The sequence below is a fragment of the Typopeltis vanoorti genome, chromosome 6 (assembly GCF_054136105.1).
Source record: "Typopeltis vanoorti isolate ZY-2024b chromosome 6, IOZ_Tvanoo_1.0, whole genome shotgun sequence".
Lineage (NCBI taxonomy): Eukaryota > Metazoa > Arthropoda > Arachnida > Uropygi > Thelyphonidae > Typopeltis > Typopeltis vanoorti.
The window spans coordinates 42,745,535-42,764,380 of NC_143554.1; the positions used below are offsets into that span (position 1 = coordinate 42,745,535).

The following is an 18,846-nucleotide window of genomic DNA, read 5'->3' on the forward strand; positions in this document are numbered from 1 at the left end:
TCTCCAAAGGGAAGTATTTCTAGTCCTATATTTATATGGCTTCTTATCATTAAGAGTGCAGAGTTTGCCAAACATTTTAAAAATACCTTTAATTATTCATTTTGCAATTATTATTCATCTGTAATTATTCATATTTTGTCCACATTAAGTTCATCATATATTCATGACAAACTTAATATGGACAAAATGTTAAGTAATTAAGATAATCTTAAATTGAAGTTAATATCTCAACTTGGCAGTGATCTCCATAATTTGATCATAATGAAATAAAAGGTTAACTGTATATGCATAATTGTCATACAATTTTAAAGGAAGATCTAGAATAAAGCATATTTAATACAGCTCATATTAACTTTTTTTTTTTTTGAGTAAATGGAACATCATAAGCATAGCCTCCATACAGACCAGATTTGGTTCCGTGCACTTTTGTTTTCTGAGGCTCATTAATCATACTTGATGCAAACTCTTTCTGACATCCTAAAAATTATACTGAAGTCTGAGTATGCCATTAAATTCATAAGGTCAGTACAAAACAAAACTAAAGGATGACTCAAAATAATGTGAGCAATTAGAAACATTTATCAAGCACAATAATATGAAACCTACTATTTAGAACAACAACTCAGTTTTTTTCATTATACTTGTGAAAGTTCAATGTACACAACATGTGTCACTATGCACATATCAAAATGAGACTGCATATCCTGCTAAATAAATAATAATATGTGGCAATAACCGTATATACACAGTGTCCTTTATGTAACCCCAGAGGAAAAAGTCAGTAGAGTTAGGTCAAATGACTACCATGCCACTCTGTAGGCTCCATTTTTCCAATCCATGATCAAACAACTGCATATTCAAGAGGGTTGTTATAGCATGATTGATGACAAAAGCTGTAGCATGAAAAAAAAAAAAAAAAAAAAAGTCCACAGACTTTTTCACAAGTTTGCACAAAAAAAAGGAGAAAAAGATAAAAATGTCCTTGTAAGGTCCAAGTTTAAGATTTATCTCACACAAAATAAATATTATATGATAAAAGGAAGATTAAGAAATTATAATATGTTCAGATAAGGTCCAAGTTTAAAAAGTATTAATAACACATAAAATGAAATGAATTTTGTTATGCAGATACAACACACCCCAACTCTTCAAATAGAATCATCTTTGAATTCTTGATATACCAAGCATAAATTAGAGATACCAAGAAATTATATACTTGTTTAACCCTTTATCCAAGTGTAAGCAAACAAGTTTGCGCCTGAACTATTTTCAGGACTGGAGCAACTCATATAAAGAAGTACAGGTGTCCCTTGATTAATCCCTCAATGTTACCGCACATATCAAAATCACATTAATCATATAATAATTAATGGTAAAATTACAATTCAGTCACTATCGATTACTGTATTAATAATTTGTTTTATATGGTACTCTTTTAGGAAAGATAAAAAAATGAATAGTTTATATACATAGAAGTAAATGTTTAATAAATGCTTGTACCTATGTAGGCTGTTCAATAAGTTATAAGACTATATTCATACAGAAAACAGATTACCTTTAATCGTCATCATTTACATGGTCTTTTTCGAAGTAACTACTGTGAGATGCAATGCATTTGTCCCAACATTGCGTCCACTTCTTAAACACATGTGAAAGTCCGTTTTTTGAGAGTTCTTTCAAAACTGCCTTTGCAGCTTTTACACATGCTTTGTTGCTTTCGAAATGGCAGCCTCTTAGTGGTTTCTTGACCTGAGGAAACAGCCAGAAATCGCACGGTGCGAGATCAGGACTGTATGGAGGGTGTGGTAGGATATCTATATTGTTCTTCTGCAAAACGTTCACTACACAACCAGCAACATGTGGCCTTGCATTATCATGGTGCAATAAGAAGCCATTCTTCAGCAATGGACACTTCCTTTTGACGTGCTGTACCATTGTCCGTAAAACATCCGCATAGTATGAGCCGTTTACAGTATTCCCGGGTTCTACAGCGTGTTGGTAAACAGTGCCTTCATAGTCAATAAACATTATGGTCATAACTTTCCCAGCTGATTTTACAGTTTTTGCTTTCTTGGGGGGTAGGCGAAGATGGATGCTTCCATTCACTGCTTTGTTGTTTCATTGTAGGGTCATTTTGATACAACCAAGATTCATCTGCTGTAATGATGCGTTTTAAGAAGTTTTCGTCTTCTTGTTCCAGTCTTTCTTTCCATTCTGTGCACACATCCACTCGATGCTGTATTTGCTCCGGTGTCAAGAGTTTGGGAATCCATCGGGCGCAAAAACATGTTTCAGTCCCAAATGTTCAGCCATGATTAAGTGACCACTTCCCTCAGAAATATTCAGATCAACATGCAGCTGGCATACTGTAATTCTGCGATCCTCCTTGATGATAATCGCTGCTGTTTTGATCATTGTCTCTGTGATGGATGTTGAAGGCCTTCCCTCACATTCAAGATCTTCCACATTTTGCCTTCCTTCCTTAAAAGTTTTATGCCAGCGAAAAACACTTGCCCTTGACATTGCTTCATCGTGGAAAGCTTCGCGTATCATGCTAAAAGTGTCCGATGCCGATTTTTGCAAATGCACACAAAATTTAATCGCATAATGCTGTTGCAAGGACACTTTCATTTCGAAGACTGGTCGCGGCTTGTAGGCGCGACGAAACAAGCTTGCGTTTAGTCACGTGACACTCTGGCACATCAGCCCGTATATGCCATCTATCAACCTCTTTTGTTAATACAGACAGCAACATTTCTTTATTCCACAGAAATTAATATTGTGATGAGTGGTTTTGCGACAGTAAAATTAGTCTTATTACTTACTGAACAGCCCTCGTACATTAGTTACTGCAATTTTTTATCAAAAAAAGTTATCAAGAGATGTTTGAACAGTTTTAGTTTTTTTCTTATCAGCATAAATTCTACGATAACAAGCAAAATGACTCTAGACCTCAGCATATAAGATGTGGATCCAATTAACATCTGGATCCACATCCATTACTTGCTGCTTAAGCGATTCTAAAATGCAAAATATTCCGTCCAGTTCTTTGATTGTTATTACCTTTGGAACCTCATCTTCACATTCCATTTGTTCATTGTCTTCATATGCGCGTTGTTCAATTTCAAGAAGATCGTACTGAAATCTTTTGAATTTGAATCCAATAATTCTTTAACATCTTCGGCATCACCACCATCAAAACCAAGGTGTTCACCAATTGCAACGATTCCTTCAACCAACGTTGTTCATAGGATTTTGAAAACCACTTAAGTCATTAGCACATTCTGGCAAAAGGTTTTTCCCAACAGCTCTCATGCAGAAAGAAGACACTTCCTCCCACAAGTCATGAATGTTTTCAATTGCGTGTTTAATGTTAAAATTTTTCCAAAATTCTTGGAGCATAATCGTATTTTCTTCCATTGTTTTTTCTACTGCCTTTGAGAATGTCTTTTTAAGAAAATAAGCTTTGAAATTTGCAATGACACCCATGTCCATGGGTTGTGGCAATGATGTCGTATTTGATGGAAAAAATAAAACTTTCACATTCTCACTCAGATCATTAAGAGAATTTGGATGACCAAGTGCGTTATCTAAAAACAAAAGAGCTTTGAAAGCTAAGTTATTTCTCTTGTAATAACCTACAACTGCTGGACAAAAATAAGACTTAAACCAACCCAAGCCTTCTAAATTCACCCACCAAATTACAGGTAAAGAGTTTTTGCGTGGTAAATTTAAATGTGCGTTAATTAAAACTCTTGCCACATATATAAAGGGACTGTCACAATTAATTTCATGCCGTTAATCAAATCGCACATTAAGAAAGGAATAACTGTACTTGTTTGCAAGTGTAAGCAAAAAGTACAACTTGTACTTGTTTGCTTACACTTGGATAAAGGATTAAACCAAGTATATAATTTCTTGGTATCTTTAATTTATAGTATAAACAAGTAGAAAAACTTCCAACAACATACCAAGAATATTTGTTTGTTTCCTGCATCAGTTCTGCTTCATGCATTTCTTGGCCAGTTTTAACAGGAAGGACATTATCCTCAGTGTTATGCTGCTCTTCTCATATTCATACAGCAGTGAAAACATCAACACTCTTCTCTTGTTTGTCATTTTATTAAATTTGTTATATCAACCTTCAATCGCATTATTAGTTCTGGCTTTGCCTGTTATTGTTCTTTCATATACACATTCCACATCTCAACTGGGTATCATGTTGCAAGTGCTCATCCTCTACTAAGTGCACTGGCATCCATGTATATAACTTTCATCTATATAATTTGCAACATTCTCAGGATTTATGAAATCATCATAGTTATCATCATTCAGCTGGTCAAACAACAGTTCAAATGCTTCCACAAACCACTGGGAGGGACAAAAAGTACTCCTATAGCCTTCAGCATCGATTCTGAAGCTTAGCTTGAACTTTTCAGTATAGTTGTCCAAAATGAAACATGCACATACAATGTTGTGTAAGTGGGTAAGTAGAAACACAGTGTGACAAGCATTTATAGTGGCTTTTTCTAAATCCACCATAACTGATGATGCTATCTTTGTATGTATGGTATTTGCATTTCACTTGCTGTTTCTTGAAGTCTTTGTAAAATGTCCATGTAATTCTCTTCTTGTTTATTCTGTATGAAGATGAATACAAGAGGGAAAACCATCCTTGCCATTTTTCCATGTACTGTCCAAAGCTGATAAAATACAGCTGGCACTACTTGGAAGGTCCCATCAGTATACCACATATTTGAGGAAAACAGGTAATGGAGATTATCATCAGTAGCATATATGATGATTCTGTTTCATCTCTCTTAGGGTATTCATTTACATTATCATCATGTAAAAGAAGTGATTCCAGATATAGTACTTGCATAAGGTGGAACTATCTCTAAGTATATGATGTTCAGAGAGTTACTTGGTTGAACTAAGGTCCTTCTCCTGTTTATTAGTTGGCATAAAGAGAGAGACTGACTGATTGACATTTGGATAAAGATGATATTGCAGCACCAAATATGCCCGTAAGTTCATCACAGATGAATGCAGTTAAATATTCCACCAATTGTCCAATGATTTTGTGTTCCAAATTTCTTTTCACTCTCTGTATTAAAGTTTATTTGCATCATTGTATGTATATATGATTTTTAGTTATCTGCACTTCCATTTTATCCATGTTGCTCACTGACACTGCTTTACCATCACATATATCAGCTGCATTGATCACATTTCCAATAGGTGTTACTCCCACTTTTCCTGTCTCTTGTGTACATAAAGCCAAGTTTGTCTTTCCTTCTTTGTGAGGTTACAAACTCAACCATGGCTAGGGATTAAAGAGTAAATTTTAAAATGCATTTTAACTCGAAATATGATATACAAGGAAAGATACCATGAGCACCAAACACCGAACTGGGAGTATCAGCCAACAGTCACATGGGGGACAGATTTGAGGTCAAGGATTGGTGATGTAAGGGGCTTGAGATAAAGACTGAGTAGTCACATGACACTCTGTGGAGCATCAGCCTTCATGGGATGAGACATTGTGGGCAATGAGGGGCCTATGCAAGAGGAAGAAACCAGCTGTTTGGATAGAGACCAAGTGTTCCTCTTTGTTTCTGATCTAGCATCTGAATTTGTTGGTTAGCTGATGATAACAGATATATTGAAAGGGATACTTGTAGTTGGCTATTGCCCAGTTGTCTATGAACTCCAGTTAACCACATCCCGGATAACTTGCATAGAATCCAATAGCAGTCAGCAGATTTAAAAAAACAACAAAATCTTAATCCATGTTGCACAAATAAATTGCACAAAACTTCTTTCTAAGATTTTGGAAACAGTTATTCTTAGAGCTCCCATTCAACAACTAAAGGATGCCTACAAGCAGCCACAAAGGATGCCTACAAGCGGCCACAAAGGATGCCTACAAGCGGCCACAAAGGATGCCTACAAGCGGCCACAAAGGATGCCACTGTTAGGAATTCAGGCTTACGCTCTAATATTATTATTATTACAGATTATTCCATGGAGCCCTTAGACTCATTGAGGGAGGCCCAAAACATCATGCCAAGCACTATCCAACATTTGCACAGTATCTATCATACTTTGCTTTGAACTCATTCCCAGTCATGGCACCCACAACAGACTTCGGCAACCTATTCCACTCATTCACCTCATTCTTCCACTCTGGAAGCAAAAAAAAACTAATTCTAACACTCTTCCTAACTATACTCTTACTCAGTTTTGAAGGATGGCCTCTAGTTCTCTCACCATCAGACCTGTTCTGAAAAATTTCCTCTGAATTAATCTTGTTAAAACCCTTCAATAATTTGTATGTCTCAATCATATCACCCCTTTTCTGCCTGTCAATCAGTTTCTGTAACCCACAAATCTTCAACCTGCTCTCGTAGGGTTTATTCCATATACTTGCTACCCATCTTGGTGACTTGCTTCTGAATCCTCTCCACCTCTTCCTCATCAACAAGAAACCAGGTGACCAGATCTACATGCAGTAGTCAAAATGGGGGTCTTATATCAAGGCTCGGTAACCAGGAATAATAACCTGCTCCTTCACTGCTCGTCAAGGTATTCTTCAGTAACCAAGTAATCTGATGAGCTGCTTTAGCCACTTTTGCTATGTGGCCTCTAAACTTTAACTCCCTATCCACTAACACTCCCAAATATCTGGCTTTGTCAATTCCCTGGAGAATATTTCAATCAATGTTGTATGATGATGATTTAACCTTTCAGTTGTGACCAACTCTTGGTAACTTTATAGGCAAGTGTTCTTGCCACAAAGTGTTTCTGGTGAGATTTTTACAGGGTAGTTCACATCGATTCCCCCCCCACCATTCTATCCAGGCTTGGGACTGGCATATAGCTGACAAATCAGGCCTACGGCTGGGTCGTAGGCCTGATGTTCGTGATTTGTCTCACGAACACACATGGATGTAAATCCATGTGTGTTCGTGAGACCTGTTTGTCTGTTCTAAGGGACAAAAAACCCTTGATGTGGTATACAGCTGGTAATCTTTTCACCCCAAAATGCATAACCTTACACTTTACCGCATTAAACAGACATCCATTCTCCTTTGCCCAGACTGCCAGTCTATCCAAATCATCGTGCAAAATTTTCCATCATTAGCAAACAACTGACCAGTTCTTCTCAGATCCTTTCCTATATCATTAATGTACAAATTAAACAGTAGTGGTCCAAGAGCAGAGCACTGTATGCCATTCATCACAAGCCTTCTTCTGGACTCTACTCCTGAATAAACTACTCTCCGATATTTCTCCATCAACCACCCTTATCTACCTCAACCCTATATCCATCCCCATGTGCTGCAGTTTACTGATTAGAATTATATGTGGTATCCTATCAAAGGCTTTTGCAAAGTCCAGCAGTATCACTGTAAAACCATTACCTTTATCCAACTCAGCTGTCACTGTATTATAAAGCATGAGCAAGTTGCTGAAGTATGACCTACCCTTCACAAAACCATGTTATCTCCCATACAGTATCCGATTTCCATTTATCCATTGCTGCATTTTGCTCATGACCAACTTCTCTAGTACTCTTGTCAACAACTCTGGTTATGATGATCAGTTGATAATTTGCAACATTAGTCTTGGAGCACCCTTTATGCAATGGAACTATTTTCCCTGCTTCCACTCCCTCAGCACTAACCCAGAGACAAGACTTAGTTTAAACAATATGGTCAAGGGCACTGCCAATTCCCTAGCACAGTGGTGGCGAATCTTTTTATGTGTGCATGCCAAAAATTTACCAATTGAGTTGCTGACTTGCCAGGCAGTTTTTAATAGGGGAAATATTAATAGAAAATTAATCTAACTTAATTACTTAATTTATTTATAATATATATATATTATAAATTTTTATAAAGAATTGAATGACTAGAACCAAGATTTAAGTAAAAAGGTTTAATTATAAAACATGACTAGTTTCGGCTTCTAACAGCCTTCATCAGGTAATATAAAAGAAAGAAAAAAGAAAAAAATCTTAACACACTGAAGGTTAAAAAATTATGAACAACATAGAGAGTCTCTATACATAATTAGCATGAAAACGTTGTAGTTGTATTTAAAGCTGTTCTTTCATTTGTTGCATTGTTGGGAGAGTGCGTGCTTGCAGCATCACGTGAACGGCAGTACATGATTACAGCTGAATGACTATCTGGGAGTTGTAGCTCAAGTTATTATTTAGATCAATAGGATTGAAGATGATTTCTCTAGATTCCACGATTTTTCTCTCTAGTTCATCATTGCAATGGAAGATGTTAGTAGATTTTTCCCAGCAGACTTTGTGACTTTGGTTTTCATCATTAGGATTAGCCGAGAAAAGAATATGACTTGATAATGCACTGGCTCGCTGTATCTTGTAAATAATGTCCCTCATGTGTTCTTCCATACGCAATTCGACAGATTTGTCTGTCTGCCCAAAATAAGGAATATCACAATCACACAATATTTTATATATACCAGGGTATTTGAGTTGATGATGACAAGGTTTTGGGTGGCTTATTAGAAAACGGATCTTTGTAAGTAGAGTGAACAAGGTTCTGATATTGTATTTCCGAACTTTTGCTAATTTATGTGAAACTGTACTTATGTAAGGAATAGATATATTGCCTTTGAATCTATTTGTTTCTTGTGAGTGATGTCTAGGAGGATTAAGAAGGAATTTTTCAACGATTCTCTTTAAATATCCATTAATTTCGAAAGAAGTTTTCAGACCTTGGGACATAGAGCCGTTCTCTTCTGGATGACCCAAATGAACTTCTTACCGAAATAAACCATCTGAAAACTTCTTTCGAAGTTAATGGATATTCCAAGAGAATCATTGACAAATTCCTTCTTAATCCTCCTAGACATCACTCACAAGAAAAAAATAGATTCAAAGGCAATATATCTATTCCTTACATAAGTTGTTTCACATACATTAGCAAAAGTTCTAAGAAAATACAATATCAGAACCTTGTTCACTCCACTTACAAAGATCCATTTCTTAATAAGCCACCCAAAACCTTGTCATCATCAACTCAAATACCCTGGTATATATAAAATATTGTGTGATTGTGATATTCCTTATTTTGGGCAGACAGACAAATCTGTCGAATTGTGTATGGAAGAACACATGAGGGACATTATTTACAAGATACAGCGAGCCAGTGCATGAAAACCAAAGTCACAAAGTCTGCTGGGAAAAATCTACTAACATCTTCCATTGCAATGATGAACTAGAGAGAAAAATTGTGGAATCTAAAGAAATCATCTTCATTCCTGTTCATCTAAATAATAACTTGAGCTACAACCTTCCAGATAGTCATTCAGCTGTAATCATGTACTGCCGTTCACGTGATGGTGCAAGCACGCACTCTCCCAACAATGCAACAAACGAAAGAACAGCTTTAAATACAACTACAACGTTTTCATGCTAATTATGTATAGAGACTCTCTATGTTGTTCATAGTTTTTTTAACCTTGAGTGTTTAGTTTTTTTTCTTTTTTCTTTCTTTTATAATGTCACCTGATGAAGGTTGTTACAAGCTGAAACTAGTCGTGTTTTTATATTAAAACCTTTTTACTTAAATCTCAGTTCTAGTCATTCAATTCTTTATAAAAATATGTATGTTAACTGAGTTAATGATCATTCTTTCATATATTATAAATATATATATAATATTTTACAAAAATATTTATAATTTTATAAATAATATTTTATTTCATTCATAATATTTATTTATATATAAATTTATATTATTATTCAGTGTAAAATTGATTACTGTATTATTAAATTGATTTTAATGATGGTTTGAAAAAACAAAAATAGTAGTGAGAAATATATTTATGTACTGTAACTGACCATAGAAGTCAGCTGAGCAGGAGAAGCATCGGAAGGATGTCAACTTGTCAGCAAAACGCTTATCGTATTTACTCGAATATAAGTTGCTCTCGAGTATAACTTGCACTGCTAATTTTACTTTACAAAAAAAGACATTAATAAGTTTTGCATATACCTTGCACACGAAAAATGTTTAAACATGTTCACGTCGAGGCGATAGTAACTCGCTCCCCATGGTTAACAACACGCCCTCCCCAACAGCCATTATACTGCAGATGCAAGAAAAATAAGTACAGATATCCCTTGCTTAACGCAGGATTTGATCAACCCAGCGAATTTAATTGCGACACTCCCTTTATATATGCAGCAAAAGTTTTAATTAATGCGCCTTTAAATTAACTATGCAAAATCATGCACGCCTCGAGGAGTGTTTCCTAGTCGAGAGAAATGGTTGAAGCGCATTGCAAGAGAAATAACTTAGCTTTCAAAGCTCTTCTGCTTTTAGATAATGCACCTGGTCATCCAAATTCTCTTAATCATCTGTGCGAGAATGTGGCAGTTTTATTTTTTCCCACCAAATATGACATCACTGCTACAACCCATGAACCCATTGCAACTTTCAAAGCCTATTTTCTTAAAAAGACATTCTCAAAGGCAGTAGAAACAACAATGGGAGAAAATGCGATTACGCTCCAAGAATTTTGGAGCGTAATCGCATTTTCTAAACACGCAATTGAAAACATTCATGACTCGTGGGAGCTAGAAGACAAGACAAATGTCTTCTAGCTGCATGAGAACTGTTTGGAAAAACCTTTTGCCAGAATACGCTAATGACTTATGTGGTTTTCAAAATCCTGTGAACAACGTGGTTGAAGAAATCATTGCAATTGGTGAAGACCTTTTGCAATGATGTTTTAATGCAGAAGATGTTAAAGAAATATTGGATTCAAATTGAAAACATTTCAGCAACAACTATCTTCTTGAAATTGAACAACAATGCACATATGAAGACAAGGAACAAATGGAATGTGAAGATGAAGTTCCAAAGGAGATAACAATAAAAGAACTGGATGGAATATTTCGCAGTTTAGAATCGCTTAAAAAGCAAGTAATGGATATGGATCCAGATGTTAATCAAAGAACGCTTGTTTGCCATCTAGAGTGTCATTTTGCTTGTTATTGTAGAATTTATGCTGATAAAAAAAAAACTAAAACTGTTCAACTACTCTTGATAACTTTTTTGATAAAAAATTGCAGTAACTAACATAGGTGAATGTGTTAAAACTAAGAAATATATAGTGAATGTTGTTATGGCAGTTTCAGATGTTATGGAATTCAGTTGAAGAGAATTAGCATTTCAACTCAATTGTCAGTTGCCTTTGTCTTTGGGTCACACGATCTTTTGTTAATACCACACCAATCATATGCACATCTTCATAGCTGCTTTCTCGTGTAAAACAAAATTTAACATATTACAACAATTAAAAAAAAAAGCTGAATAATTTTTAAGTGTATAAAAGGATATCGCCCATAAATCGTCAACATGCCAGCAAAATTCTCGGACATGCTACTCCTGGCACGCATGCCATAGGTTCGCCATTTAGGCCCTAGCACCTTCATGTAAAACTCAAGTTGGTATATCAAAGTGTTCACTTAGTAATTCTATTTTGAGTGATTCAGTTACCTCCCTATAATTGGCATTCATTAAAATCATTCTTCCTTTACTTGCAGCATATCGAAAGAATTGTTGGGGATTATCTTTGACCTGCACTGCTAATTTCCTTTCATACGCTGCTTTTGCCTTTCTTACCCCACCGGTTATCCTTCTGGCTTGTGCTTTGTGCTGCTCACATGACTGCTGGTCACCTCCCTACTTGAATTACCTCCACGATTTTTTTCTTTTACTGCAGCTGCAATTTAATGGCAATATTCATCCATTTAACTCCCACTTGTAGTCTCCTGACTATGTACGTAGTCTTCCATTACTTCTCCTCAAACACTCATTTACCACTTCCCATGCATTATCAAGATCCAGTCCTTAAAGTTTCACATACCATGGCACTGATCCAAGCAATCTTCTAAGCTCATCATAGTTACCAGTTCTGTAATTCCACATATACTACCCCCCCCCCCCCCTCTTAACAGAAAATTCTACATATTTAGCCACCTCCCAGATAGACCATATGTTTACTCTCACCAATTGGCAGCAAAGTGGTCATATTGGTTATATATATAATAAATTTAGTTTAATCCTTTATCCAAGTGTGAGCAAACAAAGTTTGTGCCCGAAAGAATCTTCAGGACTGAGGTAAGGTGGTACAACACCAGAGCACTCCTTGCAAAGGTGGAGCAAGCTACCAACACTCCTATCTCAGTATCTCCCATAATGCAAAACATATCTCCTTGCGGATATGTCTAATGTTATGCATTAAGGGAAGGGCCACAACCCAGACTAGTTTCGACCTTTATTGAGGTCTTTTCAGTGGGAGCCAGGCCCAAGTTGAGATACCAGGCAGAAGCATTAGCAGGTCATCTCTGCCTATAGGAGTTGCCAAATGGTGTGCCACCCTTTTTTTAATAAATTACTCTGGATTTAGAGAAAGATGTTGAAAGTTTATTTTTCACTTGGTTAGAGTATAATAAATTTAGTTTAATCCTTTATCCAAGTGTGAGCAAACAAACCGAAGATACTTTCAGGCGCAAACTTTGTTTGCTCACACTTGGATAAAGGATTAAATTAAATTTATTATACTCTAACCAAGTGAAAAATAAACTTTCAACATCTTGGTTATAGATAAATTCTCAGAAGTAATTACTAGATCAGGCACTCTCAAACTCCTAGTATATTCCATCACATGCTGTCTCAGGTAATTATTCCTTAGTAACTGCATAAATTCCATATCCTTCCTCCCATGTGTTCTCTTCTCCTAATCTATGCTCCCATAGTTGGAATCCCCTCCCCCATAATAATTATCCATCCTCCACTATCTGCTGAATGCATACTATTCCTATAATCTTTATCATACCCTAGTCTACAGAAGCATCTAACTGTATATTTGGTTCTGCTGGCCTCTATCTTACACCAGATAGCCTCGCATGTGCTATTTTCTCTGGCCTGTAGCTGAACTTCTACTCTCTTTGGTTGCAGTTCATCGACTATCATCAATAACACATCCTCCCCCCCACCTCCATTATTTCCTCTCTAATTTCATTGAACTCACTATACCCTCACATTCTATCCAAGTAACTATATCATCTTCTGTCAGCCACATCTCACTAATGCCAATAACTTTTGGCAAAGATGAACTAACAAATGTCAAAAATTCTTCCTCCTTGTTTTGAATGCTTCTGGCATTAGTGTAAAGTGCAAAAGCCCCTTAAGCCAATGCTATCCTGATGCTTTATACCAACTATCACATTCTGATTTATTACCAGTGATACTAACTTAGGCATTTTATACGTATTCTTTCACTTAACTGCCTCACTGATGTCTGCATATTCACATAACAGTTCCTCCCCCCCCACACACACACACCACCTAAAAGCTCTAGTTTTCCTGATTTTGCACATTCAGCTTCACTTCATTCAACCACACTTTTTCCAGACTCGCAACCAAATCCATTCAGATGCAAACCATCATTCTTATAAGTCGTTTTGCATGTCAAACTCACTCCACACATCCACAAACTTCGCATTCCTCCTGCACAAGTTATGCATTAAGTCATTTACTATTATGGCCCTCCTCCTCTGCTCTACTCAGTCATATCACAACAACAGACTATCTTAACTCTCTCTTTTCTTTTGCTACTTCCAGTAATTCTTTTATGTTCTCCCTCATACCAAACTTTTCTCTTTTCAAATCATTCGTTCCAATCAAAACGATCAACTCTTTCACTTTACCCTTTTGTGCTCTATTAACATCATTAATTTTTGCACCTGAGAAGCAAAATTTTGTGATATGTGTCTTATGATAGAATTGCAGTACAAGACTCAACTTGATTTTTCCTTCACTCTTAGTCAAACATTCATTGTTCTTATCGCACACATCTTTCTTTCTGATATCAGCTGATCTACTTGCAGATTTTCTGCACGTGCATCAGCAGCTCTTTCATTGCAACTCTGATTCGTCCTGTGTATCACTCTGCATAACTGAGCTATCTCCCCTCATTACAGTCACCTCTTCATTCTCTACATCTATCCAGTGGTGCACTCAGGATTTAATCTTTTTTTTTCCTTTTTTTTTGTGGGGGGGGGGGAAAGCACTCGGGATTTAATCTTGAGGGACTGAGTTGAGTAGACGATTTCAGAATACACATGATACCTGTGATCTCCTCAGGCCTGGCTTGGACAAACGAAATAGCGTTCAATTCGCCTGAGCACTACTTCATTCGCTTTGTGTTGATAGCAGCCATGATTCTCAAGAGCTATAGGGTATTCCCACCTTATGTGACCACTAATTCATAAGTAGTATAGAAACAGAAGACACGATACAACATAAATTAAAAAAAAAAAAAAAAAAAAAAAAAAAAAAAAAAAAAAGAATTTTAATTACGAAAAGATTTTTGGCAGGCAATGACAATCAAGGAAATCAAGGAAAAGAAGGAGTAGCCATAGTATTCAACACAAAATACGAGGCTAATCTTCTTGAATGGCAGTCAGTCTCAAGTAGAGTAATGTGGGCAAATATGAGAATGGTGAACTGGACAATGAGACTTATTTGTGCCTATGGTCCCACAGAAGGTTCTACTAAGGTAGAAGTGGAGGAATTTTTTGAGGCTTTAGAAAAAGCAACTGACACAATGAAAAAGGAAAAGTTGGTCCTTGTTGGGGATCTAAATAGTAGAGTAGGAAATGATTGTGAGACATACAAAAATATTTTGGGAAAATTTGGAGAAAAGAGCAAAGCTAATAATAATGGCAAATATCTGTTGGATTTCTGCTCAGGACATGGACTGGTTATTACTAACACCATGTTCCAACATAAAAATGTGCACAAATTCACATGGAGAGAAGAGGCAAGGAATAAGAAAAGTCTCATTGACTATGTTATTGTTGATAGTGATGTTTTCTCCCTGGTGCAGGACACCAGAGTGTACAGAGGATTTGAAATTGGAAGTGATCACTATTTAGTCTTGAGCAGGATAAAATTGAATTTCATATTGAAAAGAATAACATGTAAGAAAGTTTTAAAGCGAATAAAAGTTGAGCAGCTCTCAGATGTGAACTGTAGACTAAAATACAGAAATATTATTGAAAAGAAAATGAAAGAGTTTGAGAACAGGAATCAAACCTTGGAGATTCAGTGGCAAACTCTGAAGGAAACATTGATTGATTCTGCCAGAGAGGCATGTGGTGAGGTTGTGTGCAAGGATAAAAAAATCAGAACTCCCTGGTGGACACAGGAAGTTAAAGAGGCAGTGAAGGAAAAGAAGAAAGCATATCAAAAGTTCCTGGCAAATAAGGCAGCTGTTACTCTTACAGAATACAGAGACAAATGTAAGAAAGCTAAACAGTGTGTAAAACTAGCTAAACAAAAGTCATGGGAGGACTTTGGCAAGAATATAGAAAATAAATATCAAGAAGGTGGCAAAATATTCTGGAGGTTGTTGAAGAAGCTTAGGAATGGAGGAAAGAGTGCTGTAAAAGGAATTAGAGATGATAAAGGTGAAATGAAAACAGGAGAAAAAGATATCCTTGAAGTATGGAGTAATTACTTTGAAAAACTGCTAAATGAAACAAGCAGTGATGACAGCATAGTGATAAAAAACACTGACCAGGCATGCAGTCAGGAATACATATCCATACTTGAAGTAGAAAAAGCCATCAAAGGCTTGAAATGTGGAAAGGCAGCAGGAGTAGATGATATTCGACCAGAAATGCTGAAGTATGGTGGTATAAGAGTCTTACAGTGGCTGCACTGCATAGTTCAGAAAGCCTGGACAGAGGGACGAATTCCCGATGATTGGAGTAGAGCACTCATAGTACCCATATATAAAAAGGGAAATAAAACTGAATGTGAGAATTACAGAGGTATTTCCCTACTGAGTGTTCCTGGCAAGATCTATGCAAGTATACTTGAGAAACGGTTGAGAAGAATTGTGGAAGAAAAGCTTGGTGAAGAACAAGCTGGATTCAGGCCAAATAGAGGCTGTCAGGATCAGATCTTCACTTTACGACAAATAGTCGAGAAAGCATGGGAATATAACAAAGATCTGTATTTAAGTTTTGTCGATTTGGAAAAGGCATATGACAAGGTGCCAAGAGATAAGCTATTCAATACGCTGCAGTTATATGGTGTCAATGGGGCATTATATCAAGCAATACTTAGTCTTTATTTGAGTTGTGAGTCAGCAGTTAGAATTGAAGGAAGTACAGGAAGATGGTTTAATGTTAAATCTGGTGTGAGACAAGGATGTACATTATCTCCTCTGTTATTCATTATCTATATGGATCACATTATGAAGGAAAGTGGTATTAAACCTGATATCAAAATTGGAGATGTTAATGTCAGCTCTTTGCTTTATGCGGATGATGTTATACTTCTAAATAAATCCGCTACAAGTTTGCAAGATTCTCTGACTAAATTGAATAGCTGTTGTAATAGATATGGTATGAAGGTCAGCAATAAAAAGACAAAGACAATGAAAATAGGCAGAATCATTGAAAATGTCAACTGTGTTGTGAATGGAGAACCTGTGGAACAAGTAAAACATTTCAGCTACTTAGGCACAATTTTTACTGAAGATGGTAAACTAAATATAGAAATAGACAACAGAATCAGCAAAGCTGGTATCGTGGGAAGTCAATTGAATAAATTCATATGGAATAAGAAAGAAATTAGTCGGAACACAAAATTAGCTGTATACAAGACTGTGTTCAAACCAATTTTAACTTATGGATCTGAGAGCTGGGTCAGAAGTAAAACACTTGACCAAAGACTAGAGACCGCAGATATGAGAGTCCTGAGAAAGATTAGAGGCGTGAACAGATGGTATCAATGGCAATATCATATTAAAAATGAGGATATTAGGAAAGAACTTGACATTGTCAGCATCCAGGAATGCGTTAGCAGAGCTAATCTCAGATGGTATGGTCACTTAAATAGAATGGGAGAGGAAAGATTAGCAAAACAAGTGTTCTCTGCCAGGTTGGCAGGAAAACGACCCAGAGGAAGACCAAGATATAGGTGGATTGATACGGTACAAAGTGCCTTAGACGATAGAAATATAAGATCTGATAATGTTGGAGTCTTGACAAGTAACAGACTGATTTGGAGGAAAATTGTAGATAGGAAGTTAGTAATGATGTAATTTTTTCATGTAGTACTGTCATATCCTGTACACCCCTTGAGGGTACATGGCAGGAATTTGATGATGATGATGATGATGATTATGAAAGATTTTTGGAAACTTTTCTAGTGTTTTTTCCTTTTCTTTCTTCCTCCCCCTAATTAATTAATTTCTGAAAATTAATTGCAGAATACTACAAATATAAAATCTTGTAAAACACTAAACTTTCTTTTGAAAACAGTTCACAAGACAGAGTAAAGAATTTCAATTTTAAACTCCAACAACAATAGGCACATGAATGTTAAAATTATTATTTAGTTAAAGCCTTTAAAAGTCTGATTATTACCATTTTTTGTAAAATTATAATATTTCATCAAAATTCCCTTTGAATAACTTGCATAATAAACTTTAAAAAAAGTAATTCTATACCTAGCAGCAATGTTCATAATGAATATTTGTGCTGATTCCCTTACACTGACCAAAAATTCCTGATCTGATGTGAAGTCATTATACCAAGAAAGGTAATCTCGAATTGCATGAGTCAACATCTTGAAAGTAAAAAGAAAACAAGAGTTACTGTATAATACTGTATATGATGTAAAAACCATAAAATATCAAAAGAATGCAAAAAAATTACCGTAAATCACTCAGCATACAATCATTCCCCATAAGTGCAACATAAGTAGAATTATTGTATTCTACTTTAATTCACTTTGCCACAAACAGTTTATCCATGCAACACACTTTTCACATCATAAGTTCATTCCTATTTTATTAATAATGCATTTCCATTTCCACTACTATTTGTACAAAACTACTGAACATGCAAGTAATCCTTCAATGTGTTAACAAACAATATGCAGGTAGCCAGGTATCATCTAGAGACTTCACTCCAAAACCTAATATGATTGTGCCCTGTAACAAATCATGTGCTGCATAAGCTGTCACTCAGGATAATCAGCTGCTTTAAGAGCATAGACAGAGGTTTCTATTCAAGAAGTACATTACAATCTCCCAGAACAGTGTTACTGTGAATGAAGAATGAAGCAGATGAGAGATTAACCTCAGAAGTGAACTTTACATCAGCACATAGAATATCCAAGAATTCATATGGATAGCCTTGAAAATGTCTGCAGAGAGGTGCATCATGAACATCATGGGAATTACAGAAACCAGATGAATGCAGAAAGTCACTTCAGAAGGTAGGATGATAAGCTTGTTTACTCAGGGGGGAGGGGTAGATTCAAAACACTGTGGGATAGCTGTGGTATTGAGAAAAGGTCAGTATTCCTTCTTGGTTATAAGCCCATAAATGACAGGATACTTTTCCATACTCTCACCAGTCTTCTCGTGACTTTTGTTTAGCTACTTTTATACATAGCATAGCTCACATATATTTTTCTCTGTATTCTTTTAGGGCATCTACTGACTTATTTGGTAAGAACTTTTGGTATACTTTCTTCTTTTCTAGGACAACTTCTTGGGTTCATCATGGTGTTCTTATTTTTCTCCTTGCAGACAACTTCACCATATAACTCTATAGCTGAATCAGTCAATGTCTTCTTTAGACTTTGCCACTGAGACTCCAAGGTTTGGTTCCTGTTTTCGAACTGCTTCAAATTTCTTCAATAATATATATTCAAAATATATAATGCATAGTTAAGTCTATAATTTACCTGTAAAAGCTGCTCA

At 36.0% G+C, this 18,846-nt stretch overlaps 1 protein-coding gene across 4 annotated transcripts in view; it reads right to left on the reverse strand.

Annotated features, from left to right (window-relative positions):
* Positions 1–18,846, reverse strand: part of LOC150105407 (sorting nexin-13-like) — a 599,079-nt gene that overhangs the window by 452,532 nt on the left and 127,701 nt on the right. For 3 of the 4 annotated variants that reach the window (XM_090394133.1, XM_090394134.1, XM_090394132.1), the window contains one exon: positions 17,584–17,702. The exons of the other annotated variant lie outside the window; for it this stretch is intronic. In XM_090394133.1, coding sequence (XP_090250259.1) covers positions 17,584–17,702 — 119 coding nt within the window. The remainder of the gene's footprint in view (positions 1–17,583; positions 17,703–18,846) is intronic. 4 annotated transcript variants of the gene reach the window in all.